Genomic DNA, 15,247 nt, shown 5'->3' on the forward strand with positions numbered 1-15,247 from the left:
CCATGAACCCTATTTTTTGAGCATTTAAGTCTCTTTAAACTCTGCGCATTTAAATTCCATTGGTTCAAATGGCTCTGAGCACTATGGGACTCAACTGCTGAGGTCATTAGTCCTCTAGAACTTAGAACTAGTTAAACCTAACTAACCTAAGGACATCACAAACATCCATGCCCGAGGCAGGATTCGAACCTGCGACCGTAACGGTCTTGCGGTTCCAGACTGCAGCGCCTTTAACCGCACGGCCACTTCGGCCGGCTAAATTCCATTGTTTTTTCTCCTTTCTTCTTGGGTTTCGGCAACCAATTTTAATATTGAAGATTACTGTATCAGAATTAGCAATCCTCTGTCTCTCATCTCAAACTTTTCCATCTTCGTGGAAGTGTGTTGAGGAGTCTGTAGCCTTTTAGTTTTTACTCCACTTCATTGCTTTTGTGTGCGATTTTTCCAATGATTTTTTGATGTTTGTGTAATGTGATGAATGTTCTGCGTGTGTGTGAAAAAGCTCTCCTAGAAGGCCCTTGCCAGCTCTTGGAAACGCTCTTTCAGGAAGGGGATTTCAGTTGCGGCGTGCATATCATCAGTGGGGAATCCCAAATCATCATCTCGTATTGCTAGTTAAAATTAGCAATATAAGAGAGGATTATTAAGTTCTAATCACGACGTACTTTATTGAACACACACTGAGTAGATACATAAAGAAGCTGGTCTGTATTACTCTGCACTACGTTTTCTGGAGGCAAACGACTACGATGGTGTGGTGTTAAGTAATGCCTCCAAACTTTCTGTTTTGATCTCAATATCAGTTGAGGTATTACATGTTATGCATATTACCCGGTCGAGTTTCCCCGCTTCGCTGACTTAAGTTACAACCCACTGGCTCTAGAGGGCTCTAGAGGGCTCCAGAGCGTAGCAGGTGATATGGCAGTCCGTAACGCAACTATATCGGTGAGCTAAGAAAACTGAAAGCACGACTTCGAAGAATTCGTCCACAACGGGTGCACCCTCTCCCCCAGCATGACAATGCCAAACAACACACGGGCGCTGCGACATTTGCAAAAATACGATGCCTGGATTCGCCGTCACTTATCATCCTCCACACAGTCCCCGACTTCGCCCCATCCGATTTTCACCCGTTTCCAAAATTTTATGAACATCTTCGAGAACTTAACTATGATCGTAATGAAGCGGTGCAAGCAGAGGTGAAGTAGTGACGCCGTCAACAAAGTTCAATATTTTATAGTGTCAGCATCAACGAACTAGTCTCTCTTAAGGTGAAATGTATTAGTCACCCTTGACGACGATGTTGAAAACTAAATATGTCGACACGAAGAAGAATGTAGAGTTAATAGAGTTTGTTTTATTTGGAAAGCGTTAAAAGTTTTCACATAAATCCAGGGGTATTACTTTTCAGTATGCCCTCGTACATCTTCTACAAATCGACAAGCAATTCGAAATAGTTCTGAAGGAGTTCTCAGAATATTATTTTGAACAATTGGTTTAGGAGCCCACTAAGTGCAAATGGTTGCGAGAACATACTTGACCTCTTAGCAACAAATAATCCTGAGCAAACACGGAGCATCATGACGGTTACAAGGATTAGTGACCACAAGGTGGTGGTATCGAGACAATACCGTAACATCCAAATCCACAACAATAAACGCAAAATTCATCTATTTGCAAAAACAGGTAAACATTCGCTTGAGGCCTTCCTAAATGACAGTCTCCATTTCTTCCAATCTGATGTAAGCATGGAACAGATGTGTTTAAAGTTCAAAGAAATAGTATCGACGGCTATTGAGAGACATATACCAAATAAATTAATACGAGCTGATCCCCCACGGTACACTAAAAAGATCAGAACAGTGTCGGAGAAGCGACTTACAGCATACCAAATTTAAAAGAAAAAAAAAACCACTCGAGATTGGCGAAGTTTTGCAGAAGCTCGAAATGTAGCGCTAACTTCAATGCGACGTGCTTTTACTACATCTACATCTCTGCAAACCACCGTGAGGTGCATTGCAGAGGGTGTGTCCCATTGTACAAGTTATTAGGATTTCTTCCTGTTCCATTCACATATGGAGCACGGGAAGAATGATTGATTGAATGTCTCTGTGCGTTGGGTAATTATTCTAACCTAATCCTCACGATACCTTTGTGAGCAATTCAGGGAGGATCGTAGTATATTCCTAGAGGAATCATCTGAAGCTGGTTCTTGAAACTTTGTTAATAGACTTTCTCGGTGTAGTTTACGCCTATCTTTAAAAGTCTTCCAGTTCAGTTTCTTTTCTCTATGCCACTCTCCAACGGATTAAACAAATCATTCGTGCTGCCCTTCACTGTATACATTCCGTATCCCCTATCAGTCCTACCTGGTGCGGATCCCACACACTTTAGCAATATTCTAGGAACGGTCAAACGAGTGATTTGTAAGAAATCTCCTTTGTAGACTGATTGAACTTCCTAGTATTCTAACAATAAGCGGAAGTCTACTACCTGCTTTACCCAAAATTGAACTTAAGCGATCATTCGATTTCATATCCCTACAAAGTGCTACACCCAGGTATTTGTGAGAGACGGACGATTCCAACAGTGACTCATTGATGTTATGGTCATGGATACTATTTTTTCGTTTTGTGAAGTGTACAATTTTAAGTTTCTGAACATTTAGAGTAAATTGCCAATCTCTGCACCACCTTGAAATCTTATCAAGATCTGACAATATTTATGTAGCTTCTTTCATATAGTACTTCATTATAAATAACTGCATTATCTGCAAAAATCCCGATTTTATTATTGATATTGTATGGAAGGTCATTAATACACAACATGAACAGCAGGAGTTCCAACAAACTTCCTTGGGGCACACCCGAAGTTAATTCTGCCTCTGACGATGACACAGTATCAAAGATAACATGCTGTGTCCTCCCTAAGAAAAGTTCTCAATCCAGTCACAAAATTTCAGTTTGTACTCCATATTATCGGACTTTTGACAATAACTGTAGCTGCGATACTGAGTCAAATGCTTTTCAGAAATCAAGACATACGACATGTAGCTGGCTACTTTCAGTATGTCATGTGAGAAAAAGTACGAGCTGGGTTTCACATGACAGATGTTTTTAAATCCATACTCGTTGGCATTCAGGAGGTCACATTCTATTCAGGATACCTCATTATGTTTGAGTTCAGAATATGTACTAAGAATCTACAACGAATCGATGTCAAAGGTATTGGACGGTAATTTTGTGGATCCCTCTACTACCCTTCTTGTAGACGAGTGTGACATGGTTCCTTCTTCCAAGGATTGGACACGGTTTTTTGTTCTAGGGATCTACGATAGATCATAGTTAGAAAAGGGGGCTAACTCAGCCGCAAATCCAGTATAGAATCTGACAGGGATTCCATCAAGGCCTGGAGCTTTGTTCAATTTTAACGATTTGAGCTGTTCCTGAACACCAGTGACACTAATACTAATTTCATTCATCTTTTCAATGGCACGAGGATTAAACTGGGGCAGTTCTCCGGTGTTTTCCTTTATAAAGGAACATTTGAAAACCGAATTAAACATTTCAGCTTTTACTTTGCTACCCTCAATTTCAGTTTCTCTCACATTTGTTGGGGCCTGAACACCAACACTGGTGCCATTAACAGGTTTTACATACGATCTGAATTTATTTGGGTTTGTGAAAGATCATTTGACAATACTCTCCTTTGTTTTACATCTATTGTGGCGTAATCTCTGGTTCTTTAGGAGTTTTTTTTTTTTTACAGTGACTGTATGCCTTGCAGGTTCCTTCCCATAATGAACTGTTCTACAGGCTACATATACATCTACATCCAGTGCATGCTAAACTACTCTTTTAAACGTTAGGCCGAATTGTTCTACATGCTCCTGGCTTATGATGAAAGTTTCAACTTCCTCACTGAGATATGAGACTACTGATTTTTTTTCTAGCTAACATATTATCTTTCTGCTTGTTTTAGCTGTCCTTTGTACTTTGGTAATTATTGTTGCCACAACTGCGAAATGTTCACTGATACAAGTTTAGATGTGGACATCCTCAAAAAGATCAGATCTATTTGTTGCCATTAGATCGAATATATTTCCGTCAGTGAACTTTTCACAACGAAACTGTCTCGAAATCTGGCAGAAAATCCAAAGAGATTCTGGTGATGACACAATCGATACTTTGACCGCACGATAACAATGGTGGTTTTACTGACGACAGGGCCGCTAAAGCAGAGTAACTAAATCGGTTTTCCGAAATTCCCTCAGAAATAAATATTCCAGAATTCGAACCAAGAACAACTGCCAAGATGAAGAACTTAGAAGTAGACATCCTTGGTGTAGCAAAGTAGCTTAAATCAATAAAGCCAACGCCTCCAGTCCGGATTGTATACCAGTCAGGTTCCTATTCGGAGTATGCTGATACTATAGCCCCACATTTAGCAATCTTAGAACCGATCGCTCGTCGAAAGAGCCGTACCTACATACAAGTCTTACCGACACGCAAGAAAGAAAATAGATTAATCTGCTAAATTACAGACTCATATATCTAAAATGGATTTGCAGTAGATTTTGGAACATATACCACGCTCCAATATTATGAATTATCTCAGAGAAAACGATTTGTTGACAGTCAACACGGATTCAGAAAATACCGTTTTTGTGAAACACAACTAGCTATTTATCCTCTCAGTTCTGCGACGGAATTCGTGATTTCCTCTCAGAAAGACCACAGTTCGTAGTTGACGGAAATCCATCAAGTAAAGCAGAAGTACTATCTGGCGTTCCCCAAGAAGTGTTACCGGCCCTCTGCTCTTCCTGATCTGATTTAGGAGACAATCTGAGTGGCACTCTTGGATTGTCTGCAGATGATGCTGTCATTTACCGACTTATAATGGCATCATATGATTATCAAAACACATTGCAAAATGATTTGGACAAGATATCTGTATGGCGCGAAAAGTAGCAATTGACTACAAACAATGAAAAGTATGAAATCACCCACGTGAGTACCAAACGGAATCCGCTACATTTTGGTTACACAGTAAGTCACACAAATCCAAACGCTGTAAATTCAGTTAAATGCTTCGGGATTACAGTAACAAATAAGTTGGAACGATCGCATATATAACGTTAGGGATAAAGCAAACCAAAGACTCCGATTTATTGTCAGAACAGTGATAAAATGCAACAAGTCTACTAAAGAGACTGCCTACACTACGCTTGTACTTCTGGAGGATTGCTGCGCAGTGTGCGATCCGTATTAGATAGGATCGACGGAGGACATGGAAAAGTTGGAAGAAGCGTAACTCGTTTTGTACTATCGTGAAACAGTAGAGAGCTCCACGGATATGATACGCGAATTGCAGTGGCAATCATTAAAACAACGGGTTTTTCGCCGCGGCAGGGTCTCATGAAATTTCAACCACCAACTTTCTCCTCAGTGTGTGAAAATATTTTGTCCATCATAATAGAAATCAGAGCTCCACAGAATGATTTAAGAGTTCCTTTTTCCCGCGCGCTGTTCGAGAGTAGAACAGTTGAGTAATAGCTTAAAAGTGGTTCTGTGAATCCTTTGCCAGGCACATAACTGTGAACTGCAAAGTTGTAATCGTATATAGATTCAGACGGCGTTGCCTTATATACTACTAGTGAACACGGCAATGCTTCGCAATTTACACAGACACACACACACACACACACACACACACACACACACACACACACACACACACACACACACAGAGAGAGAGAGAGAGGGGGGGAGGAGAGAGAGGGGGGGAGGAGAGAGAGAGGGGGGGAGGAGAGAGAGAGGGGGGGAGGAGAGAGAGAGGGGGGGAGGAGAGAGAGGGGGGGAGGAGAGAGAGAGGGGGGGAGGAGAGAGAGGGGGGAGGAGAGAGAGAGGGGGGGAGGAGAGAGAGAGGGGGAGGAGAGAGAGAGGGGGGAGGAGAGAGAGGGGGGAGGAGAGAGAGAGGGGGGAGGAGAGAGAGGGGGGAGGAGAGAGAGGGGGGGAGGAGAGAGAGGGGGGAGGAGAGAGAGGGGGGAGGAGAGAGAGGGGGGAGGAGAGAGAGGGGGGAGGAGAGAGAGGGGGGAGGAGAGAGAGGGGGGGAGGAGAGAGAGGGGGAGGAGAGAGAGGGGGAGGAGAGAGAGGGGGGTGGAGAGAGAGGGGGAGGGAGGGGGAGGGAGAGGGAGAGGGAGGGGGAGGGAGAGGGAGAGGGACAGGGGAAGGGGGGAGAGAGGGGGGAGAGAGGGGGGAGAGAGAGAGGGGGGAGAGAGAGGGGGGAGAGAGAGGGGGGGAGAGAGGGGGGGTAGAGAGAGGGGGTAGAGAGAGGGGGGAGAGAGGGGAGAGAGGGGGGAGAGAGGGGAGAGAGGGGGGAGAGAGAGAGGGGGAGAGAGAGAGGGGGGAGAGAGAGGGGGGAGAGAGAGGGGGGAGAGAGAGGGGGGGAGAGAGAGGGGGGGAGAGAGAGGGGGGAGAGAGAGGGGGGAGAGAGAGAGGGGGGAGAGAGAGAGGGGGGAGAGAGAGGGGGGGAGAGAGAGAGGGGGGAGAGAGAGGGGGGAGAGAGAGGGGGGGAGAGAGAGAGGGGGGAGAGAGAGGGGGGAGAGGGGGAGGGGGAGAGGGGGAGGGGGAGAGGGGGAGAAAGAGGGGGGAGAGGGGGAGAAAGAGGGGGGAGAGGGGGGAGAAAGAGGGGGGAGAGGGGGGAAAAGAGAGAGGGGGGGAAAGAGAGAGGGGGGGAAAGAGAGAGAGGGGGGAAAAGAGAGAGAGGGGGGGAAAAGAGAGAGAGGGGGGGAAAAGAGAGAGAGGTCTTGTTTATTACTATTGCCGACAAAACCTTGATTGGGAATTGATATGTTGGCTACAACAGACCTCTCCTGTTGCTGGTTCTGCGAGTATAGTAGCTTCAATGACATTATTTTGCACTGCTTCAACCAGATCTGCAAATGTGCGAGATCATATTTGCAGAGTCGTGCAAATATGATCACGCACATTTGCAGCAATATTGTAATCTTAAAACAAAACGGCAAACAGTTGGTCATGCAGCTTTTATTTTAAGTTTATATATAAAGAGGAAGAATATGTATGGGAGAAACAATTTGTCTACTGGTTTAAATGCTTGGCTATCGCAGTTAAATTTGTGTGCGAGAAAAAACGAACACTCATATTTTTCGCAGCACACCATTTTCTCGCTGTCTGGTTTAGCATAAAACCTGTACATTGTTGTTTACTTATGTCCATCTCAATATTTCTTACACTACCGTATAAAAATTGGATGTTCCCCCTCTGACCGTTCATTAGAGTAACGTGTTACAATTTGCAGAAAATAGGTCAAGAACTTTAAGACTTTAGGTAACAACTTTAAACTACGACTTGTCTTTAAAATTAGAGGTGTAGAATAGTGGAGACTTGTTTAATCGTGAGGAGTCCGCCTCCCGGTAGCTGAATGGTCAGTGTGACGGATTGTCAATCCTCTGGGCCCGGGTTTGATTCCTGGCTGGGTCGGGGAATTTTCTCCACCCAGGGACTGGATGTTGTGCTGCCACTATCATCATCATCGACTGCAGGTCGCCGAAGTGGCGTCAAATTGAAAGACCAGCACCCGGTGAACGGTCTGCCCGAAAGGGGGCCCTATCCATACGATTAAATAAATAAATCGTGAGGACCGGGTGGATAAACTGTCTTCATCTGTTAGCAGTAAGTTACTCGACAGAATATTCCTTTATCCGCTATACAAAATATCTAGTTTCTCTAAAGCCTCATGAGAATGACAATACCAGCAGTTCTCGATATTGTGTATAGCAGCTGTAGTCACCAAAATATTTTAATCAACACTAACAACTTTGCTACCAGAAAATTTAATGCACCAGACTGTATTTTCGGATACAATACTTTCGGTTTTATTTTTAAACAATATTCTACATTTGTGATTTTGAGCACCGTAACACTGTGAAGCTGATTTATAACGTCCTCAAACTGACTATTTGCTCAGAGAAACTGCAACATTATAACAGTGTCCACATTGTACTGATGGGGCGTAAGGTTCTAGTGGTTGCACTTGACATTGTCTTGCTTCCATGTATCAATCTTACAGGATTCACGCCTAAAAGTGATGCTTATCATGTATATTTAGTTACATCCGAGTTTCGAAATCAAAAGAGTGGGACGAAAGTCAGTCCATTCGCCCGTAAGAGTGGGACCCAGCTTTACGTTCCTAACCATTAGTCTGTTCATGAACATTCCAGTCATTACGTAAGAGCGTATAATAATCTAAGATATTGGTACACTGTTTGAGACCAGCATCAACATCTTTTGGCAAGTACTGGACATTTGTTTGACATATCACCGTTATAAGGATTATAAGCTGAGGACAGCGACTAGCTACACGTATGCTATAGAAAGTTTATGTGCCTTTAACTTCCGGTTTTGGATTTTGAAATAACCATCCTCAGATGACTCTTAGAAGCTTTTTATGCAGCAGCACCGTCTTGCAACATGAAAGCTTGGAGGAATTATCCGTCCACGGAATTTTAAAACTGAAGGGAATAAACGTTTTGTACTGTATTTATCACTAACTGCTGTCTTCAAGTTATAAGAATTATAGTGCTACCACAACTATAATGTACTCTGTTTTGGATAAGACAGCGGTCTGTCGCCAGTTACTTCTTTCTGACGTATCATTTCGAGCACTAATTTACATTTCTCTCGGTTACAAGCTAGATGCTAGGTTTTTTCTTCCATTTTAGAAACCTCACACAAGAAAGTGACTGTTGCATCACCGAGTACAGTACGATAGAATTTCAGCACTACGATAGTGAGCCTACCTTCTGCATGCGCAGCCGCATGGGAGGTGGCTCGACCTGGCCTGCTGCAGCCACCTGCTCCTCGTATTCGGCGGACGGCACCGTCACCAGGAACAACACGCCGTTCGACATGGCTCTTGCCTTGCACTATCTATACGTGTTGCACAGCACAGCGCACCGCACATCCGTTACTGCCCCACCGCCGTCAAAGCTCGCCAGAGAATTTGTACTTCCGCGTAAAGAGACGCAGCACGTGTCTCGTGTCTACCATTCGCTAGAGCAAGTAAACAATGTAGATAGTCACTAGCTAACTCTCCGATTATCTCACCCTTCTGAATATCTCATCGCAAACAGCTGCCGAATAGAATATTATATATTCATTTCCATCTGAACACATTAAGGTGCTATTGTTGCAGTCATATGTAACTAGTGAATACAGAAATGTTACTGCACTACCAGACGTAAATTGTGATTGAAACTAAGACGAATCATTCAGAACATGTTGGCGAAAAAGTACAAGTCGTCTTCCCTGCCTCACATATTTGAAGATAAAAAAAAATTTCATGAAACACTCCGCCCCATAAATCGGGGATCAAAAAGTGACTGGTAACAAAAAAGACTGGTAACTCGCACAGTCACATTATGTTCCACAACCACCACAGTACGGATAAGGTAAAATGGTATTATTACAAGACTCCATGTCCCCATTTACTTTGTATTCACTGCTCAAGTAGCCGCTATCCGAACTCCCACTTATCAAGAATCTCTCGCGAATAGCATCTGTTTATAAGAAAAAGGAAAGAAGATTAACTGAGTTATTAAGAGACGGAGCACAGGCTGTGTTTGATACATATATAATTCAAGTCGGAGGAAGTAAGAAATGATAAATCATCAGATCAACTAAAGTTGATTTTTCTCGCACAGTCAGTGGAACACCTTAACATTTGTTAAATTGTATCGTTGGAGCTAGTGATACTAATTTTATAAATAGCCAGCCCTGTGAAAGTGCTAGCGACTAAGCATCGGAGAGACGTCGCACGTTACAACATATCACCAGGCCTGACAAATCCTATTATTTCGTTGTTATAGCTTAGTTTAAAAAAAATTGTATACATTTAGGTATTTATTCCAATAGTGAAATAGAAACTATGCACGAAATAAGAAACATAAAGAAATCAGTGTCATAGGATAAAAAGATCTTATAGCGTTCCGGTTAAAATACTCTATAACCCAATGAAACAGTATCGCCCCAGTGTGCCCCCCCTTCTTTCCGCCCTGTGATATTTGAGCACTGGAGCATCCAGACTGGTGAATCATCGATTATTGGCGTAGGAATGCATATTTATCTTTTTTTCTCCTCTGTAGAAACTTAGTTAACAGCTCATCGGAGACGAAGGAGAAGAACGAGGTAGCAATGCCTGATTCGCCTCCAGTGATTTAGAGAATCACTGATAACTCCTCTTACGAATACGATTTCCATGTTGTGCTGACCATCGTTCCGCTTCACTCAGATTTCTGTTTGAGAGCAGACTTGTATGGGGTCTTATTGGGTATCCATCGCACCACGTGGCTTGGCAGTGTTGGATCACACTAATGAAGGAACTGGAAAAAGAGAAGACTACAACATCTATGTGTTAGTAGGACAGACAATAGATGTCGCTGTATAGAGTCCAACTACAGAATTAAATCTGAAATAGGTGGTAGAGATATTAGCAAGAATTTTTCACGATTTTTTTTAAACGGTATAACTGCATACCATTGAAAGATGTCTAAGCTTATCAGTCACTTTAAAGACGCTGCAGCTTCATAATTACTTTTAACAGGAGCAAGTTTGAGTCCTGCAGGAATGCTTATGGATGCTGAAGGCACTGTTGATAATTCAGTGAAGAAATGTGCAGTTCGATGAGTATATGTGGGGTATACACACGTGCCAGTTGTCTAGATATAAGTTTTAAGCAATTTTTCGCACTCACTTTGAAAATGTGTCAATGGTTCCCCATCCAAAGAGTCACACATTTGTTCGACTTACTGTTGCATATACCAGAGGAAGCATGTGCCCCATCTATAGCGACCTCGCCGTCCACATCTTGTCAAACCCTGATATTCATACCTGTTTCATATGTGCAGGTGTAAACTGCGTTCTTTTTCTATCACGGGGGCGGGAACGAGACATTCTTGATAAACTGAGACAGGAAAGAAACTAACTCGGCAGCGAATTCATTGTGTAGGCTTTAGGAAATATTTCCACATTTGTTTAGGTGAATATATCGCTGGCTCCCCCATTTCCGCCTCAGGTATATACACTCCTGGAAATTGAAATAAGAACACCGTGAATTCACTGTCCCAGGAAGGGGAAACTTTATTGACACATTCCTGGGGTCAGATACATCACATGATCACACTGACAGAACCACAGGCACATAGACACAGGCAACAGAGCATGCACAATGTCGGCACTAGTACAGTGTATATCCACCTTTCGCAGCAATGCAGGCTGCTATTCTCCCATGGAGACGATCGTAGAGATGCTGGATGTAGTCCTGTGGAACGGCTTGCCATGCCATTTCCACCTGGCGCCTCAGTTGGACCAGCGTTCGTGCTGGACGTGCAGACCGCGTGAGACGACGCTTCATCCAGTCCCAAACATGCTCAATGGGGGACAGATCCGGAGATCTTGCTGGCCAGGGTAGTTGACTTACACCTTCTAGAGCACGTTGGGTGGCACGGGATACATGCGGACGTGCATTGCCCTGTTGGAACAGCAAGTTCCCTTGCCGGTCTAGGAATGGTAGAACGATGGGTTCGATGACGGTTTGGATGTACCGTGCACTATTCAGTGTCCCCTCGACGATCACCAGAGGTGTACGGCCAGTGTAGGAGATCGCTCCCCACACCATGATGCCGGGTGTTGGCCCTGTGTGCCTCGGTCGTATGCAGTACTGATTGTGGCGCTCACCTGCACGGCGCCAAACACGCATACGACCATCATTGGCACCAAGGCAGAAGCGACTCTCATCGCTGAAGACGACACGTCTCCATTCGTCCCTCCATTCACGCCTGTCGCGACACCACTGGAGGCGGGCTGCACGATGTTGGGGCGTGAGCGGAAGACGGCCTAACGGTGTGCGGGACCGTAGCCCAGCTTCATGGAGACGGTTGCGAATGGTCCTCGCCGATACCGCAGGAGCAACAGTGTCCCTAATTTGCTGGGAAGTGGCGGTGCGGTCCCCTACGGCACTGCGTAGGATCCTACGGTCTTGGCGTGCATCCATGCGTCGCTGCGGTCCGTCCCAGGTCGACGGGCACGTGCACCTTCCGCCGACCACTGGCGACAACATCGATGTACTGTGGAGACCTCACGCCCCACGTGTTGAGCAATTCGGCGGTACGTCCACCCGGCCTCCCGCATGCCCACTATACGCCCTCGCTCAAAGTCCGTCAACTGCACATACGGTTCACGTCCACGCTGTCGCGGCATGCTACCAGTGTTAAAGACTGCGATGGAGCTCCGTATGCCACGGCAAACTGGCTGACACTGACGGCGGCGGTGCACAAATGCTGCGCAGCTAGCGCCATTCGACGGCCAACACCGCCGTTCCTGGTGTGTCCGCTGTGCCGTGCGTGTGATCATTGCTTGTACAGCCCTCTCGCAGTGTCCGGAGCAAGTATGGTGGGTCTGACACACCGGTGTCAATGTGTTCTTTTTTCCATTTCCAGGAGTGTAATACACGAAATCACACACAACAGAATTCATACCATTCTCAAATTCTATTTCCCTGTCCTTCAGTTAAGATAGTGTTGTGGCAATAATAACAGCATGTGGATTGAGCACGATGAACAGTGGCTCATCAGGTGTGGGCCCTGCAATGAAACCAGAAGCATTTATCAGATGACACTTAAAGATATTATCGACAGCTGATGTTTTAAATTGAACTCAGTAAAACACTGATGTACAAAAGTTAACTGCAGTGAAAAAAAGGACCATATTTCTTCAGAAGATTACGAGAAGAGGTACTGAAATAATTGCTAGTAAATATTCACAGAACATTTGGCATACAACATGGTCGAAAACATGTGATTACAAAAGTTATGGATGGAAAGCTAAGCGTTTCGAAAGCAAAGAAAACAAAAAATAAATAAATAAACTGGTAAAATCTCTTCGACAACAACACAACCGGGAACACGAATACGTTTGTATGTCTATCCTTGCCAAAGCACATGCTTGGCAGCGGCGTGGCGAGCTTTGTGTGAGGGGGTTCAAGAGTTCTATTGGCAGTCGATCCTGTTCCTGGAAAGAGCTGTGAAGAATTCCAAGAATCCTTGATTGTTGCAGAAATGCTCTACAGAATTCAGATCCGCCGATGTCCGTGGGAATTGCACGTGATGGCTATCTTCAGCGACCATAAAAACATCTACCAATTCGATGCGGACGAGTAATTTTGTGCAAAACAGAAAGTCTGGCCCGACCGCATCTCCAACTCGCACGTGTGGTTACATACTCACAATACCACAGGGTGTAAACGTTATTCTTCCGGTAACGAGGAAACTCTGCGTCCCCGACGGAACTGCCAAACTGCGCACTCCTCCTCCCCCCCCCCCACCCCCCACGAAAATCTGCTTTTCTGCAAATGTTTCTACGTATGGGTAGAAAATTTTCATTCGGTGAGTAGGTTTAATAACACCTTTTGAAAATATTGTAATGTAGTCATGCACTTCATATTTTAAAATTTTGAACAATATATTTACTACTTTAATGGCTTCTTATACCAGGTACCGTAATTGTTTGAAATTTTCAGTAAAACTTAAGTCTTCGTAGAGGATGTGACTTTTTGCACCAAGTGCCAAATTTATAATGTATTTAAAAAGTATGTTATTGATAAAAGTTAACTACAATTAACGATTTTTTGTTGTGGTCATAAAGTACCTCTCCCCCCAACCCATTCCTCTCCTTGGTATCATAAGTTATGGAAAATGTGTTGGTATTGTTAGAGTTAACTCAATGCCACAGATGTACAGACGGTCATAGTGTTTAGCGAGCACAATATTTTGACAGTCAGACATGTCGCCATCGTCAGGTGCACTGACGAATTCTTCTCCTTCTTATTATTATTATTATTTGAATCTTTCACTCTTTTGCTGGAACGCGGAAAGGTGGCACTTGGAGAACCTTATTGTTTTGCGCTTTGACTTAACTTGTGTTATTCTCGTTTGACTCAATTTATCGATAGATTTGCAAGGGCAAATATATATATACATGTATCTCTTGCATGGCGCAGGGGGTGATGGAAGTCCGACATTTACCTGACGGCGAGGGAAGACCACTTGCCCTGCTGGGACTGATCGTGCGCGTTAGCACTTTTGTGCCTCTTCTGTTGCGGAATGGATTGCCAAATTTATCCTATATAGAAGCTTGGTTTCGAGCTAATTGTAGAGTCTCGTCACCGCCGTATCACATAGTACTTCGATCTTAACTTCAGTTCTACGTCACATGTCATCTGCTGGTCTTGCGTCGCCTTCCGTCAATACTACGACTTTCGCCGTGTTCCAGCATAGCCTCCTTTCGACCCATGCTGTGCGATCGCTGAACGTTGGCGTAGGCCTATACCAGTCGAGTGTGCCGCTGATTTTTCGACAGCGCTCTTCGGTGATGGAATTTTATATATGTTTGACGGTCATATGAAATTCAAACGAAAGTATTCAGAAGTCATTCTCCCACAAAATAGAAAATAACAAACACTTTTGAAGACATAAACGTGAAGCGTTCACTGATTGTAAACAAATGCGCTCTGGGCGTGACATCATTTGTCTCTTAGAATTTACATCTACCCTTTGCCAGTCACCTTATGGTGTGTGGTGGAGGATACTTCTAGTCCACTATCACTCTCCTCTTCGCTGATCGATTAGTGAATTGTGTGTGGGAAGACGAGTGTGCAGGTAAGTCTCCGTAAGGGCTCTGATTTCCGTAATTTTATCGTCGTAGCCACTTTGCGAGATGTAGGCCTATGTAGGAGCAAGTAATATGCTGCCCAACTCCTTTTGCAACGTCCGCTCTCGGAATTTCAACAGTAAAACTCTCCCATAATGCCTATCTTGTGTCATCTGCCACTGGAGTTTGTTGGTCTCCGTAACTGTTTCACGTTTATTACAAGATTCCGTGACAAAACGCGCCGTTCTTTGTTGGATTTTTGCTGTCTCTTCTATTAATCTAACCTGAGTCACTTGATTCGTGGATGAGTTGCATGTCATTAACATTTTTGCAATGCGTCTCAGCCTGCCATCTGCTTTTCCTACAACTATTTTTTTGTGGTCGTGACACTTAAGTTCGCTCCAAATGTTTATTGCTAACTACTTTTGGTTTTATTGTTCCCATTGATTTTTCTCCAGTATTATAATCGAACAGCAACAAATCTCTTCGACTATTCCTGCAAAGATCGTTACTTTTATTCA

The 15,247-nt window shown here is 44.1% G+C and overlaps 1 protein-coding gene across 4 annotated transcripts in view; it reads right to left on the bottom strand.

Moving 5' to 3' along the window:
* LOC126253084 (uncharacterized) overlaps positions 1–8,956 on the bottom strand; it is a 238,955-nt gene extending 229,999 nt beyond the window's left edge. For all 4 annotated transcript variants that reach the window (XM_049954185.1, XM_049954184.1, XM_049954183.1 and 1 more), the window contains exon 1: positions 8,822–8,956. In XM_049954185.1, coding sequence (XP_049810142.1) covers positions 8,822–8,932 — 111 coding nt within the window. In that variant the 5' untranslated portion in view covers positions 8,933–8,956. The remainder of the gene's footprint in view (positions 1–8,821) is intronic.
* Between the last annotated feature and the right edge of the window lie 6,291 nt (positions 8,957–15,247).

The sequence above is a fragment of the Schistocerca nitens genome, chromosome 4, assembly GCF_023898315.1.
Source record: "Schistocerca nitens isolate TAMUIC-IGC-003100 chromosome 4, iqSchNite1.1, whole genome shotgun sequence".
In the NCBI taxonomy this organism is placed as follows: Eukaryota; Metazoa; Arthropoda; class Insecta; order Orthoptera; family Acrididae; genus Schistocerca; species Schistocerca nitens.